Source organism: Bombus flavifrons, chromosome 2 (genome assembly GCF_040668555.2).
Source record: "Bombus flavifrons isolate JBK064 chromosome 2, iyBomFlav1_principal, whole genome shotgun sequence".
In the NCBI taxonomy this organism is placed as follows: domain Eukaryota; kingdom Metazoa; phylum Arthropoda; class Insecta; order Hymenoptera; family Apidae; genus Bombus; species Bombus flavifrons.
The window spans coordinates 11,864,235-11,877,324 of NC_138443.1; the positions used below are offsets into that span (position 1 = coordinate 11,864,235).

General features: G+C 47.3%; 1 protein-coding gene across 9 annotated transcripts in view; it reads right to left on the reverse strand.

The window, feature by feature from the left end:
* The window catches only part of Sox102F (transcription factor Sox102F), a 236,849-nt gene that overhangs the window by 77,504 nt on the left and 146,255 nt on the right, over positions 1 to 13,090 (reverse strand). The window contains exon 1 of one of the 9 annotated variants that reach the window (XM_069131586.1): positions 1,935 to 2,830. The exons of the other annotated variants lie outside the window; for them this stretch is intronic. Within the exon in view, the coding sequence (XP_068987687.1) occupies positions 1,935 to 1,951 (17 nt within the window). The 5' untranslated portion in view covers positions 1,952 to 2,830. Of the gene's footprint in view, positions 1 to 1,934; positions 2,831 to 13,090 lie in introns of those variants that run through there. 9 annotated transcript variants of the gene reach the window in all.

The window sequence follows — 13,090 nt, forward strand, 5'->3', positions numbered from 1 at the left end:
GGAAACTTTTTTGTTTCGTGCTTCCTTATGTTGTGTACGTTGCACGAGATATACTTCGTCCACATCTCTATTCTAATATCACTACACGCGAGAGTAGAGACTGTGGGAGTAGATAGATAGAGTAGAGAGATGTTGCTTGATTCTCGGAATTTTGTCTCTACTTGACACAACCACGGATATTGTGTTCAACTGTTCAGTAGACACAATGCAACGTTGACAGTCGCGTTTTATTTTGGGATGATAGTCAGCCCAACTAACCTCGCGACGCTGTAGCATCCTATGTTAGTTTCGTGCTTGTGCAAACGCCTGTCTGTTGTCTACGCGAAATTTCATGATATTTACGGAGCCCCGGGAATAATTCGCGTATCTTGTTTCGCGATTTATTATTCGTAACAATGATTATCGATATATTAAAATCATCAAGCGACAAAAAGAGTTGCACTCGGAATTGGGGATGTATCTACTCGTTCAGAAAGATGATGCAACACACAAGTTTAATGGTAGCCCCATAAAAATATTACTACGTGGATTTTCGTGGTATTTATGGAACCTCGATAATAATTCACAAACACTTTGTTTCATGGATTATTATTCACGGGCATGGTTAACGTATCAAAAGCATTGAGACGTTTGAAGATACCGAAATCATCAAACATCGGAAAATAGTTTCCATTCGGCGGTGAATTTGTCATGAAACTCGATCAAACGCAAAGGGTAGCCCGAGTGGTTCTACAATAAAAATATCATTACACCGATTTTAATTAAGGACACGATGAAAGATTTATCCTGCTCCCATCGACGTCCCCTCGCGCTCCGGTTTAGCTGTTTATGCAAACCAGCGACTTTACCCTTTGATGTCGACGCGGGGCAAGCTCGCACGTTGCACGTTTTCAGGCCGCGTACTTCCGATCTCGAGCGTATTACAGCCTGCCTATCCATGAACCGGAAGATGGAAAATTGAAACGAAGCTTTCCACGAGATGACACTCGACGATTAGAAACAGCAAACTTAAAATCTGCCGTGAAAATCCACCACTTCTCGAATACGTTTAAATATCTGTCGCCGTGATAATCATCCCATCGACACTCGTGTCTCTATCCCATGCAAAAGAATCGTTTTTCTATTTGTTCTTCTCCTAAGATGCAGGATAAGCAAGGCCGGTCACGTTCCAGAGAAGAAGTCGACTTTATTTCCCAAGGATCATTCGCTGTCCCCTTTTGACAAGATGTTCAGACACGTTGAACGCGGAGACAGAAGATTTGTAGAGTGCGTCAAGTGGTCGACCGAGAAGGAAAGACGAAATCGTTCGAGATTTTTGGGAGGGTCGCGTAGGACACAGGCTACGACAACGACGACGACGATAGAGAGCAGGAAGGAGTCGGAGAAACCAAAAGAAGAGGGTAGCGGCATTAAGGGGAAACGGTAGAAACAGGCACAGTCAAGGGAGGGTCACTGGGTCAGATGCGATACACGATTCCCTCTCTTTCTCGGCCACCCTTCTTCGTATTCCCAATTCTCTCTCGCTGTCGATCTCCTCTTTCGCCGGGAACACATGGCCCTGCGTGTGCACACGGGCTGTCTGGCAGGAACACACGCTGGCCACGCACACACGCGCCCCACTACCGTTATCGTTCGAGTATTGGACAGATTACGCTGAGCGGCGTGCTCCAGGGAGAGTACGCACACATTTGGAATAATTTGTAAATAATGCTCCAAACAATCGTAGGCAATGTGGCATTAATTTGAAACTGAAGAGTGACTGACAAAGAAAGCGCGTATATGTAGATGACGATCTGCTAAATTTTGAAAAGGCGGTTGTTAATTGGTATCGAAAGTGAGAAAGGGAAGTGACAGAAGTAACGACTATACACACCGTCGCCGGTACACCGGTATCGTTCTCGCAACGCGGTCACGTGCTCGTGCGTCTCACTCACCTGCCAAGCGTGCTCATATCATCCTGCTCGCGCGCTGGTAGCTTCGACTACCCTTCGACGTCTTCGTGGCACTTGTCACGTAATTACAAAATATATACGTATACTTTACACCCCCGCACAGAACCGGCACTTGAACGAGAACCAACGATCCGAGGCTGCAGAGGCGAGCATGTGTCGGCTGTGCCGCGGATCGACAGATCGGACGTCAAACAGCACTCAATGCGGCGAAGTCGGAGAATAATCGTTTCACTGGTCGGCCACGTATAACCGGTAAGAATTCTTGCGTACGCAGAGTACTCCAGTCTTCGGACGACCGTAAACGCCGGCTGGTCCCAAACACGTATTTACGTCATGGTTCTTGGTGACGGCTGAGGTTCCGTCGCGACGTAACAGCCGATCTATCTCTCACTCGCAGGAAGACAGGAAGATCGATGTAGCTCCGGAGGGAGCGCGCGCGCGCGCACATACGCACGCACGGCTGGAAATCCGGTTGATCCGCGTGTCTTTGGCCCGGATCTTCCCTTGTCCAACAGAAGAAGAAGAGGAGAAGCGGAAGAAGAACAAGTAAGAAGATTAAGAACGACTGTTGGTCGCGGATCGAGAGCGAATTTACGATCGACACCGACGCTCCGTTTCCCGGTTTTCGACACTATCGCGGATGCCTGCAACGCGCGAGAACGCGCTGCTCTGAAACGCGTCGACGACGACGTAGACAACGGTGAGCAGCAGAACAGCAGCCAACAGCAGTAGCGGTAGCGGTAGCAGCAGTAGGCCGCGAGGGCGAGAGAGCGAGAGAGGAAACGAGAGTCAGTGGTGGAAGAAACCCCCCCTCGAGCAGCGGGCATACAATGGGAATAATCACCGCGTCTCGGAGCGTCGGCTGACTGACTGAAGCCCCCGAGGACCGAACGGGATGAGATTCGGAGGCGCTGCCTGGTGGCGGCCGGCGCGGCGCGCCGCGCCACTCCGCGCCACTCCGCGCCGCTTCGGCGCCCGCGCTGCGCCACTCTCGCCTCCCCGCTACTGTTCTCCCTGTGTTCGTCTTTTCTCTCGATCTCCCGCGCTCGCTTCCTCTTCCTTTTGCTTTTGTTACCCGCCTCGTCTCCTCTTCGTCGCGCTTGCTCGCACTCCGCCGTTACTGCCCCTTCCTTCTTCTACGCTACTACGATCGCTAGTCGACGCGAATCAAGTCGTCTCTGTTCGTCGCGTGGCACGTTCGTTAGTTCTTTCTCGTTTCAGCGGTTTTCCCTTTCTCTGTCGCTCCGGTGGCCGTTCGTTTCGTGTCGCGGTCGCTCGGCAGCGGACGGGCCGACGCGCGGCCGCGGCGGCGGTGGCGGCGGCGGGTTCTCTTGCCCGCCACGCCCCTTTTCGGGCGTACGTCCCGCCTTCTTCCTCTGACACCCACGCGAAGGCGCGCGCTCTGCCCGACACTGCACTGCCAGACTACCACCACCGCGGCACAGCCACGACCCGTCAGCGTCGTCCTCGTTCGCGTCCTCGTCCTCGTCCTCGTCTACGCCTTCGTTTCTGGCTTCTCTGCGCTGCCACTCTGTCGTCGACGTACGCTTCGTCGTCGTAGTGGTCGTTGCCGTTGTCGTCTTCGTGTTGCGCCGACGCTCGTTGTCGTCGGGTTTTCGTGAGGATCTCCGTTCACCTGTGCACGCCCGCCGATATCCCTTTTCCCGTATGACCCCCCCTACCCGTTCGTTGTCCTTCCCTAGTCTGTATAACGAGATCTCCCACCCTCTGCCAGCCCTTTCCGACGACACGAGCCACGGAAGCCGAGCTGGGCGTAGTAGTAGCGTCGAGGATGGGCAGCGTACGCTGTAGCGCTGCCGTGTTCGATGTTGCCTTAGCTCTTAGCTTCTCGACTATCTTTTTCCTCGTCGTCTTTGTACCTAGCAGCTCTCACTCCTCCCTTTCCCGACGAATGAATAGGGTAAGCGGAGAGAACGACACGTATCACGTGGCACGCGAAGACAGTGAACGCCGGCGACGTAACGCGTATCTTTTAACGGAGCTTGCGATCCTGACACAGGTCCAAACATTCTTTATCCTACTTGGTAAACGTAACTTACGTACTCGAGGTGGTTTATAGGATAGGGTTCTAAATGCGACTCCAGGAGTTATCGTTTTGTAGCAAATACTTCAGATATATCCTGCACGTATGAAGAATTAGGTGCTTGTTCTTAAATTTATGTATGTGCGCATCGTACATAAATTATAAAACAAATTAATGAAAATTTTTACTGCCTCGCTAAATCTCGTAATTCTCTATAATCAACCAAAGGTGCATCCTTGAACCTTTCATATTCCGAAACATTCGATTACAATGAACTCTCTCTTCCAACCCCATTGCAACCCCAGCCTCCAATAAAGGTAGCTGGTTCGACATTGGGAAACGACTATTAATCGAGTCCCCTTCGATTTTCCGGGTTGGCGAATGAAATGGCTCGCGACCGGCGTTTCGACTGGCGCTCGAATCCCGTCGGATCAGGTGCGGCGGCGGCGGTGCTGCGCATTGTCTATTGTTTCGGTCGGAGGCGGCGGTCGCGGCACAACCCCCGGCCGCCGGCGACGGCCCTACGACAGAGCCGTGGAGGTGGTGGAAGCCGACCAATGAGAGTCGAGGCACACCCGCGCAAATCACAATGCTTATTGTTGTCGCCGAGCTGTCCGCCCACATCCCTGGATCGTTTCTTCCACCTCCGCCCGGCGCTGCTCCCTGCAGCTCGGTCAGGTAGAAATCTCTGCAGGTGTTCGGTTGCGCCATTGCTCGATTTTGTGAATCTGGAGCCTCGCTATGTGGCTTTGCTACGAGGGTTTTTGATATTGTTAATGATATTAAAGAGATAAGGTGGATGACCGTATTGTAGAAATTCAAAGATATCGTCGATATTTATTGCAACACGATTTTTGTACCCTTTAATGGTTGAATTGGTCGAACACAAATTTTACGTATCAAATTAAAAATTGGCAATCTATCCAGTTTTGCAACCAGACAGCGCTTTAATCCTCAAACTATTTAAAAAGTCTGTGGGGATTTAGTTTTCGTTTACTCTACGTAGGAAAGGCGGAAAGGATTTTAATACAACTTAGGACGATACTGAAAACAATGATGAAATATCAAGAAAGATTATGAAAATCTATGATTGCACTAAAAATCGACAACCAACAATATCATTAAGTTGATCCTTTCTTACTCTGAGAAGAAGAAATGAAAAAACTTTACGTGTTCCCGCGTCTATCCTGCGAAGTCCACGATTCAAACGCGGCCACAGAATCTGCCAACTCAAAGCCTACGTGCGTCAGAGCGAGCGAATCGGCGAGGGTTCCTTCGTTCTCGCCGCTCAGTTTCAGCCGAGTCGCGTTCGATTTCTCGGTTGCATTTGCCTTCGTCGTGGCCGTGTCACATAGAATATCCTGTCTCGTCCTCATCGCGCACGCACAGGTACACATTTACGCTGGCACTGTGTGAGGGTCGTAGCGCGCACCCCCCGTGCCACCCTCGCTGTTCCTACCGCGGCGAGAGGAATGGACGAGAATGGCGTCGGCGCGCATCCCTTTCATGTCCTCCGCAAAACCCACTCCCCCTCTTCTCTTGGCTGCTGCTCGTCCTCCGCACCAATGCACCCTTGACTTGCGCCCCTTACCATCCCCACGGTGAGCTAAACAGAACAGACACGTACACGTGCACGCATACGCTCAAGAGCGCGCGCGCCATCCTACACGCGTGTACATGCTCTCTCGTACACGTGTACCGCGAGGCAACGAAGTTCGTCCACTTCGCGGATGCAGCCTTTTTATCGACGGCCACAAAACGCGGCGATGCGCTTTTTTCTTTGGGCCACTACGTGCACGCCTCTCCCCAAAATGCGGTCCTCGAATCGTTTTGCGAAGGTTATTTCGATTCAGAACGCTGAACGCCGCACTCGAGACGCGTATACACGCGTTTTCTGATGAAAGAGGAGCCGACTACCCACGTATACTACGTGTTTCTCCGTGTTTCGAGATCGACTCGGCCATGGAACGCTGATTAATTAACTATTAAAAATTTTAATTGTGTTTGAGCGCCTGACGCGAGAGCCGTAAAATCACGAACGATCTCGCAACGTATTTGGTCCCGTTCGGCGAATCGTTCCACGTGGATATGCTTACTGCGGAAAATATGAGTTTCCTGGTGCATCGCAACATAAGAAGAATCACCGTTTGTTCCACTTATATCGCGGCATGGCTGTTTCCTTATTGTGGAATATTATCAAAACAGCAGTATCGCCGTTTAGCGAGTAGCAGTATCAACTTAATTACAAAACAATACCACGATAACCGTTGTACGATTTAGAATATCTTTCGGTTCGAACGCACGAAAGGTTTCTAATTGTAGGTTTTATTAAGATTGACGAACGATGCGAATGTGCTTCATGCGGAAATCTATATCATCGTTGCTTTGATAGGAAGAAGTGTTAATTATATGTATTATATATATTATGTTGGTTATCTTATTTATTATATTCAATATTCGCTGGACTGTTTCATCGCGATACGCTTGGAAATAGATTTTCTTTTTACTTCCTATGAAACGTTGGTTTGTTACTATTCGTGATATAACGGATATTATATAACGTATTTTCCAAGAATATATTCATGTTTTGAAAATAAGTTACGCTACATTTATGAAAGAGTCGAGAGTTACGGTAGACTTGTATCGTAAGTAGATTAGGTACAGTTTCTAGTCAGACACCCACCGTTAGCGGATAGATCCAAGCATAACAATCGTTTTTTTAATAAGTTTCTCAAAGTAACAGATTATTAAATGATTTCTTGTTGTTTACAATCGTGTTGTATGAAATTTATAATTAAAAGTCAAAGAAACATGACATTTGTGTTCTCTGATATTTTTTATGAGAACTATGTAATTGAAGTACTATATTGCACGAAATTATCGCAATTTTTGACCATATTATACGAATACGCGCATCGTGTCATCTAACAATTATTTAAATTAAAAGCAACTTGAAACGTGAACCACAGTCAAACTTTTAGATTTCAAAATTAAGACGCGCTCGACCAAAGCATAGGAATAACAAGTAAGCGTTCCTTCATAATCCATTTTAATCCTCTCAGTAGCAGCTATTCTTCATCTCCTACAACGACAAAGACATTCCCCCGGGGCGATATTATCGTCGCAATAAAGCGACAAGATGCCACACAAAGTTGTCGCTTGAGTATCAGACAAGCGGAAACGCGGTCTAAATTTCCCCGGTGCGATCGAAACAAAACCGGTGAGTTCGTTGTTTTGTGTTTAGACTGCGTATGCATCGGAGGATTTGAAACGTTCGCCCGTACGACGATTCGTTTCGTCGCGGAGGAGGAGATGGGTCATCGTTATACGTTGCACCGTATTAACCCGCGCGGGATACCATTCTATTCCGGTAACCGGCCTCCCGAGTGCGGGAGCAGACAAGAACAATGAGTATCGTACGTGTATTGCATCCTCCTTTCCATGGATTTACCGGCCTCTGGTAGTGGGTGTAGAAGCGAGAAGGGACTCGAGCCACGTGACAGAGAGGACGAGATTTATGCACGACGACGACAACGACGCGGCGTCGGCACGTTTTGCTCCGGACGTCGACGACGACGACGACGACGACGACGACGACGACGACGACGACGACGACGACGACAACGACCAGGACCAACAACGACCACGAGCACGACAACGACGGTGTTGGACGAAGAGAGGAGAAGAAAAAAAATGGAGGAGAACGATACGGGACGCAGAGGCAAGCGACAGTGGCAGCGGTAGAAGAAGAAGAAGAGGACCAAGAAGACGAGCAGCCGGCAGTCGTGGCCGCTTGTGAATGAACATTGGCTCGCGACCGTTTCCGGCGCTCTCTTTCGCGCTTGCTCGGGTCCTCCTCGCGCGGCTCTAGCGTCTCTGTCTCGTTGTTCGGTCACCGCTTTGCCGCGTCCCTTCGCCGGATTCTCTCGGTGCTCTAGCGTCCTCCGCTGCTCTTCTCATGAATGAGAGTCGCCGACTCCCGCGATCCCCAAGACGAAGAAGGAGACGCGTTTAGAGGAATCTTCAGGAGTAACGGAGATACGAAGAGGGCTACAGGGAGAAAGCGAGGAAGAAAGAGAGCGAACGGACCGTTAGCCTTAAGCCAAACGGTTGCAACGAGGCCTGCGACGAATTTAGAACAGGAACCGAGAGAGCAAAGGGAATAGAAGAGGATGCGACTACGGTGTTCGCCCCCCTTCTCCTTTTTCTCTTCCTTTTGCCCCTGCTGTCCCTTATGCTTCTTCCTTGTCGCTTTGTTGCTCCCATTATTAATATATCGCAGTTGCTGCGCGTGACCGGCCGCTTCTCTCTGCATCGTTCCGTATCTTCCTTTTTCACCTTGGCTCCTCTTCTTCTTCGCCTTCGTGTTCGTCGTCGTGTTCTTCTTCTTCTGCCGTTTCTGCCTGGTTCTTCTTCGCGCACCCCCGCCTGGCCCATCCGGTGATGCGAGTCCCGTTGATTATAAATAGTAACCTTTGTCGGACGCTTTTCTTTGGCCCTCTATCGTTTCATCGTGGTTGTCTCCACCCTCTACGCGCTCGCGCGCACGTCTACATCCACTGTCTTCGCGAGGTTGAAAGACTTTTTACAAGGATGACTCGTTCGCAAACCGAACTCACACATCGGCAAACGCGCGCTCGTATAAATAGAAAGCCACGCGATCGCTCGAGTACGCGTGACAGGTGTCCGATGGCGATCGAAATCGAAGCGTATTCCGCGCGGCCATAATAGGCGAGTGCACGCGCCGCCTCGTGCATATGCATGGAAGCGCGCGTGGGCGTGCATCGCGACGCAGCAAATAACGGGAACCGGCGAACCGCGGCCGCCCGCATTGTCGTTGCTATCCACGGCGGAAAGGAGACTGGTTGAGGTGTTTAAGAGACTCTCGAAGGTCGATGACCGATTAGCGCGCCAGAGATCCGCGTGGTGCAGCGACAAATGAAGTAGTGTATATTTGATCAACCGTTGATTGACAGGAGTTTCGTAAGATACCTGTTGACCAGGTGCTCCGAGGCCAATCTCCGAGGAATGTGGAGTGGAGCCGACTAATTGGAGTAAAACGAAGCGGTTTACGGGTGTCGCGCGTGTTCCGTCCGGGCAATTAGGCGAGAGAGTATTTACATGAATGTACGTATCTTGTAAAAGCGGGTTTCCTGTCGTTTTTTCTTTCTTATCTTACAGTGGATTTTTGTTCACGTTAGTGGATTATGTGGATCGATCGAGGTGAAGTGAAGGTGTGTGGGTTTAGAAGCGACATTCTTTCGGCAATTTGTTCGAACAGAAATTAATAAACGATCACAGAAAATGTGCTTTGGCGTTGGTTTGAGATAAGCATGGCATAAACTGCCGCGTAGAATTTGTTTTGGAAATTGGACTACGTGCGATGCTGGATCGGTAGAATAAGAAATTTTTGGTAAGAGTTCTCCGAGGAATTTTCCGAAATCACTAACCATAGCAAAAGTAATTGTATTACATCGAGAGAACAGCATGATTGTAAGCTTGAATTCCTGTCGTGTACTTTATTTCTATACTTCCACGAAGTTTTAATCCAACGCATTGTAAATACAAATTCACAGACATACAGTTGCTTCTCTTTGCTTCCACTCTTTGTCGATTCAGCTGGCAAAGGCGATACCGGAGAACGTTCAAGCAGAAACTAACTCTGCGAGCAACGTGCCACCAAAGAACCTCTGTTTTCTCGTCTCCTGTAAAGTGGATGCGTATCATTGTTTCGCCGACACGCATTCCCCTTCTTCAATAGCTCGTTTAATCGCGACACGCGAAGCGAACAGCGGCACAGAGTAACGCTTACAGAAAATCAGATCGAGCGGAGACTGGACCCTTTGTTCGGTCCGCATCCGTTCTCATGCTCGAGCACAGAGCGATCACTCGAGCTGTATCAAACGACTGGTATCGAAGTCTTAGACCATAAAGAACCTGCTTCTTCGAGGTTTCGATTCCGCGAGCGCGTCTAATTGTTCTTCGTTTAAAGTGGCAGCAGACAATGGCGTCTCGCCCGCGTTGATTCGAAATCACGATAAGGACGTTGAGCGTGCGAATGTGGCCGGGAATGTCGAAGGAATCTACGGCGGCAATATCTCGATAGTCTCGGCTCTCTTGTAACCTTGTATCTATCTGGCCGTGACGCTCGTGCATCCCAGATAGTGTCATATGCTTGCAGGAGGATGGAGACAGTGACTATTAGAAAGGTTAGTGAGAAATGTAATCTTTCTCAGCCGATATTCGTACGCTGGCACACGAAAGTATTTGAACACTTACAATAGAAAATTGTCATCTCAATATCGAATATGTTATATAAAACGTATCGAAATTTTATTAACGCTTTGACGAGACTGTTATCATTATCATTATCGAGCAAATTAAAATTAAATTAAAAATTAATGACCAATCTGAAAATACGTATAGAAGTTAGAAAATTTGGTTATGATAGAATTAACTAATGCAATTTGATTTTCTTATCGATCGATATTTCGATTCGTATTTATATTTATCTTTCGATCGCTTGTGTATGGTAACGATGAATGACGAATATGCTACAATTTCTACGTGTATTTGTAAATTATTTGACATTCTGTTTCAATGCTGTATTCAGGAGGTTTACAACAATATTTACAATACTCTCGATATCAAAGGGAAATCCAAGAGATTTAAATCAGGCTAGTAGCGAGGGTAACGGCAATAGTAGTAGCGAATACAGTAGTACATTTCGATGTTAATTATGTAATTTTTGTATCGCTATCTAAACAATATCTATTCAAACATCGTTTAAATATAAATATTTCATGTGAACCGAGATCCAATATTCGACGACGATAATATAGTATGTAGACAAATTGTACATTTGCGGTCCTTTAACACAAAATTCGAAATTCAGACTATTAAATTGAATCGTAAAAAGAAGAAAATTTGTTCTCTAGTAAATGGTCATGTAACGAATAATCGTCTTCTTTGTATTTTCCATTTCAAGTCGATTATCCGAAAAATTGAAACTTCTCTTAATCGCTTTGCACTTTCCGAAAATCAACAACAAGATTCACGATTCGTCATTTTTACAAACTGTCATTTTGTACCTCGCATCGTTATCTTGCATTAGTACAAAATTCAGTTCAATTAATCATTTTTCCGGTAATCTAGGTTAGCTGTCACGTCCTGTACGACACCAGCAAATGTCTTAATACCTATGTACGGGACTGTACATGTTTTCCAACAAGTATCAGTTCATATGCAATTCGTAGTATGGTAGCATAAAAAATAGATTAAAAAGATCGTTCTAGAAAATTTTCCGAGGCAACCACGCGTGAGTGTATACAAAGACAGAAGATCGGTTCGTTGCCACGATAAAAACGGTGTATCCGTTACTGACACGCGCGCGTGGCCGCGTGTACACGCGCAATTAAAGCGGCGTGGCCGCACAGTACGGATCACTGTTCTCCGCGCGGCTGCGTTCATGAATGAAGCTCGGTGCCGGTGAGTCAGGCTGGAAAGAATGGCGAGGATATTTCATAAAGGCGAGCCGAGAAAACGGCGCGAGCGAGTAGCGGCCGCGAAAGCAAACCCGATGCCTGTGCCGTTCTCTCGCACGCGGCTATTATTATCGTCTCCGTTCTCATCCTCTGTCATTCTTTGCAGCCTCGCGCGCCGTTACGCCGACGCGGACGTTTAAAAACAATAAGCAGTTTGTAGTCGAACGGATGGCAACGTGCTCTCGTCCCTTTCGCGATCATGTATCGTCCATTCGCGAAAGTTGCACGCATCCGGGACAGATTGAAGAACCAGCCATGTAATCCACGATCAGGTCTGAGTGTTGAGATTACCGTTTGAAACGCATTTTGAAAGAAGGAAATGTGTGATACTTAAATTCGATGATACATGGTGAGGTTGTAAATTACAGTATCATTGCTGATATCGATTTATGTTGTTTTCTTATTTCTCTCGTCCCTAAATTTTTCGAGTTGATGTTTCTATTATCGAAACGTTTGTAGTTTCTGTCTTGTTCGATTTATCGTACGATCTTGTTATACCGTTTCGACCTAGCGTAAATAAGATGTTTCAGATGGGTCTATTTGCTGTTGTACAGAAATTTTATAGGTAGAATGAGAGAACAATCGATATCCACTTGAAAATTCTTATTAGGAATTAATTAATGACTTTCCAAAACGAAAGGTTCGTATTATTAAACATTTGCTGTTAAACTGTTATTTAAATTTCGTACCTACTTTCCACGTGTGTTTTAAAAAATCCCCTGATTAAACCAACTATTATATAATAGTTTCCCTATTTCTTTGAAACATATTTTATCTTAATTTCTCTGCCACTCTACCACTACCAAAGAATCAGTCGACGTCGTTCTCATTACTTGTTTATTTCTATTATTTTCACGGAATCTCGTCTTCATCCGGCAAACGGCTCCTATCGCACCGCGACGCTGGACAGCATCAAAAGGCTAGAGAACGCGCACAGCCAGGTCGTGTGTTTGCGAGATCACGAGCGGTTCCGATCTCGAGACTAGACGAGTTAATCGGCCACGGAAGCACAATAAACTCGAAGATAATAAACGAAGCGCCGTCCGTTGGTTTACCATAATAATGCCTTCCATCATGCCAGATCCCTGCAGCCACCGAAAGCCACCCGAAACGAATAGAACGCTATAAATAGGCGGAATCCTCTCTCATTCTCTCGTGCCTCTGCCTCACTTTCCTCTGTGTCCCTTCTGCTCCACGGCTCTGTACTTCGCTCTTTGTCTCTCGTCATAGATGCGGTCCGATCATCATCTCCACGAGCAACACGCGCGCGCAAACCGCCCGCAAACGCGCGGTTATTTCAGAGAGCGAATTTCCGCACCCGTGCTTCCAAGATATTATTATGCTATCGTGCGCATTTCCACCACTCTTTTTGATTTTTCCACAACCACCGTAGAATGGATTAAACGATCGATTACACAGCTACGAGAATTTCCATTGCTCTTTTTAGTCTCCTATATATGATTCATAATAATAGGATATTTAATATGTTCAAGAAAGACGACACTTTTACTATCATTTTTGTGTCTCTACTGTATTTATCTACACTCCTG